The sequence below is a fragment of the Ichthyophthirius multifiliis genome, assembly GCF_000220395.1.
Source record: "Ichthyophthirius multifiliis unplaced genomic scaffold scaff_1120509249848, whole genome shotgun sequence".
In the NCBI taxonomy this organism is placed as follows: domain Eukaryota; phylum Ciliophora; class Oligohymenophorea; order Hymenostomatida; genus Ichthyophthirius; species Ichthyophthirius multifiliis.
Genome location: NW_004087249.1, coordinates 6,773 through 7,945, shown reverse-complemented (window position 1 = coordinate 7,945; position 1,173 = coordinate 6,773). Strand labels below are relative to the sequence as shown.

Here is a 1,173-nt window from a genome sequence, read left to right as displayed (position 1 = left end):
ACCCCAACCCCAACCCCAACCCCAACCCCAACCCCAACCCCAACCCCAACCCCTTATCATAAACCCAAACCCCAAAATCAACCTAACCCCAACATCAACCCAAACCTCAACCCCACCCAAACTCAATTACAACCTCAACCCCAACCCCATTTCAAATCCCTGATTCAATACCAAACTCAATCCAAACCCTAACCTCAATTCAATTATTATTTGTACTTTAACAAATATTTCTAATTTATAATAAATATATTTTAATTTTTTTAAAACTATTTTATACGATTTTTTTATAAAAATATATGATAATTTTAAGATTTGATTTTTAATTTATAGTATTAATAATTTTTAAATTATAAAATAGTATTCTTAAATACTATCTAATAATAAATAAAATAATTTGTATAATCTAATTTTTATCAATTAATTATTTATTTTTTTTATAAATATTAAGTTTACTTTTGATTTAAACAATTATTTTTAAATATTTTTTTTATTATTTTTTTATATCAATATTTTATGAATATTTTTTTTTTCTTAACTTTTAAATTATTTTTTTTCAAATAAATTTAATATTTTTTTTTTTATTTAAATTTAGTTTTTTTTTACTAACCTTAATTTACTACTTTTTTGCGTTTCATTTATCAATAAAGTATTTTTTTTGAGTATTCTTATCTGATTTTTGTAAAATAAAAATCTTTTTGCTATGCATTTATCTAAAGGACTTTATTTTAAAATGAAATGCCACGATATTTTTTATATACTTATATTTTTTATTTATAGTATTATAAAAATTAATTAAATTATCATTTTGTTAAAATTTTTAGAAACTTTTTTATTATTATCATTATACAATATCAATATTGTCAAATTTAATATTATTAAAATTTTTTGTAAAAATGTTTTATTTACATCTTTCCTTTTAAAATTAATTTTTTTTATTTATTTTTTAAAAATTTAGTATGTATTTTTAGAATTTTTTATATTATTTGTAAATAATTTTCTATATCTTTACCTACATTTATATTTTCTTTAACATAAATTTTGAAAGAGTTTGATATAAGAATAAAATTTAAAGAAAGAACTTCTTCTTTTTCATTTTTATTTAATTTATTTTAATAAAAATCTAACAAGAATAAATTTTTAAAAATAAAAGCTAACACTAACAATCAATATTGA

The 1,173-nt window shown here is 17.7% G+C and overlaps 1 protein-coding gene across 1 annotated transcript, besides 6 other annotated features; it reads left to right on the top strand. All coding sequences in view use genetic code 6, as the record gives it.

Annotated features, from left to right (window-relative positions):
* Positions 1-53: a microsatellite.
* Positions 1-115: a microsatellite.
* Positions 5-111: a microsatellite.
* Positions 68-100: a microsatellite.
* A 398-nt stretch (positions 116-513) lies between the features above and the next one.
* On the top strand, positions 514-1,173 carry IMG5_037250 (hypothetical protein; the record flags this gene model as incomplete). Its single annotated transcript, XM_004038977.1, has 1 exon — positions 514-1,173. The coding sequence occupies one exon, from the start codon at positions 514-516 to the stop codon at positions 1,171-1,173; it is 660 nt and encodes a 219-aa protein (XP_004039025.1).
* Positions 517-601: a microsatellite.
* Positions 562-600: a microsatellite.